This window comes from Lactuca sativa, chromosome 2, assembly GCF_002870075.4.
Source record: "Lactuca sativa cultivar Salinas chromosome 2, Lsat_Salinas_v11, whole genome shotgun sequence".
Taxonomy (NCBI): domain Eukaryota; kingdom Viridiplantae; phylum Streptophyta; class Magnoliopsida; order Asterales; family Asteraceae; genus Lactuca; species Lactuca sativa.
This window is the reverse complement of record NC_056624.2, coordinates 220,749,835-220,751,788: the sequence shown is the minus strand read 5'-3', so window position 1 is coordinate 220,751,788 and position 1,954 is coordinate 220,749,835. Positions and strand designations below refer to the sequence as shown.

The window sequence follows — 1,954 nt, the reverse complement described above, 5'->3', positions numbered from 1 at the left end:
ATCACAAATTCACACCATCATTGTAAAGTTTAACTCATCCCATTATTTGCACCACTTTATATATAGGTTCGTGTTCCTTATGTGGGTTGTCTCTTCTGAGAACCAAGATTACTACGAGTGGCAGTATTCTACACCACACCATCTACATGTTCATGTTTCATATGTTAGAAGTCATCTAGAACTATATTCGTTTTACCATGCGGTAGAAATATATAGTTATCCACATCTACCTCCTCTTATCCAGTTCAATTGATATTGTAGGAGTTAGTTCCAAAACTCTTATAAAAAATTCAACTTTAATATCTTTCTTTGTCATTCATAATATGGAATATTTATCTTATCTAGAAAAGAATAAGAGTTTCACAAAAGCCTACCCTAAAAACTCTATTTTTTAAATTCTATACCTTTATTTGCATAGCTAATAAACAAATTATACATAACAGTATAAATATAAGTTTAGTTTTCTTTGTGGATTTACAAAAGGAAATTTGGGAATATGTCCTAAAGTGTGTACTATATCCAAGAAAGATATTTAAGAAAATATCTCTTTTTCTACTCTCTTTTTTTCAAAAACATCATTTATTTATATTATGACTAATTTTCCTATATAATCATCAAAGATGTTTTTTTTCCTGTTTATTTATTTTTTATTACTTAAAAAATCTAAGAAATAAAAGATGGGTACTCTTTAGATGATGACGAAGGTAGAAACATGTGAGTGACTTTCGAGATCACATGTGTGCTTTCCTAAACCGCGACATTTACGCTACTACCGTTATTTACACCTACACTCCCTTTATTTTAAGCAACTTGTCATTTCTCTTTCCCTTTTCACTTTTTCTACATTATTTAAACCAACCCTTCCCTCCCCACCACTTACTACTTACTTCCCCCTCTCTCTCCGCCTCTCGACTCCCAATCCATGCCGCTCCGCCGTACCACCAACACCCATAACCTCCGACCACTAAATCAAAATGGCTACTCAAGACTCTCAGTCATTCCACTGGCGTTACGACGAGCTCGACGATAAGAACTTCCAAATTAGAGGCCGGACACTCTTCTTCATCATCGTACTCTTCTCCGTCATCTTCTTGATAACACTTCTCTTCCTCTACGCCCGCTGGATCTGCCGGTCGTCCTCCTCTTCAGCCGCCGTCTCTGATACCACCACCTTGTCCCCCCACGTCCGGCCCTGTTCACGGCCTCAAGGCCTGGATTCCGCCCTGATCGATAGTCTACCGATCACTCTGCACCATCGGCCTTCCACATCGTCGGTGTCTTCCGGTGAGTCGGAGTGTTGTATTTGTATCGGAGAATTTGAAGAAGGGGAGAAAGTGAAGGTGTTGCCGAATTGCTGCCATACTTATCACTGCGAGTGTGTAGACAAATGGCTCACCACTCATTCCAGCTGTCCTATTTGCAGAGCTTCACTCGTAGTCGACTCACCCGTTTGACTCGGTTTTTTTTCTCTTTTTGCTAGGAATGTATGCAATTGCAAACCAAATATACAACTCTTAATGGATAAAGTATAAATTAATATAATATCCATATTCATAGTTTAATTATATTCGCTTCAATCGTATCATTTCATTTGGTACTTTGTCGCTTAAAAAAGGAAAAGAACTCGTTAATAGTTAGTGGTTAAATTGTTAACAATAATATCGAAATCGCATTGTAAAAAACTATGTGACTTTTGCTCATAAACTAACATTTTTAATATTAGTAAAGAAAGAAATGGATACTTCCATGAATAGTAGTATATAAAAGAAAGAATTTGTTTTTAAAAAACTTTAAAGACCATATATTAAAATATATGTAAATGATTAGATTAGACACAAAGTCCACGAAACCACGGTCTGTAAATCATGATTTTGATAATACTTTAATAATTGATGATGAAATAAAATTTGGTTTTTTGTGTATGGTTTTTATGGGACATAAAGGCCAAAAATGT

The 1,954-nt window shown here is 35.6% G+C and overlaps 1 protein-coding gene across 1 annotated transcript; it reads left to right on the top strand.

Moving 5' to 3' along the window:
• Positions 1 to 842: 842 nt before the first annotated feature.
• On the top strand, positions 843 to 1,562 carry LOC111879859 (RING-H2 finger protein ATL66). The gene has a single exon (XM_023876295.3). It carries the CDS (start codon positions 975 to 977, stop codon positions 1,452 to 1,454), a length of 480 nt encoding a protein of 159 aa, XP_023732063.1. The 5' UTR covers positions 843 to 974; the 3' UTR covers positions 1,455 to 1,562.
• Positions 1,563 to 1,954: the final 392 nt, after the last annotated feature.

Bases quoted from the DNA above. Each gene is read 5' to 3' on its own strand.
- LOC111879859 (XM_023876295.3), top strand. From the start codon at position 975: ATGGCTACTCAAGACTCTCAGTCATTCCACTGGCGTTACGACGAGCTC.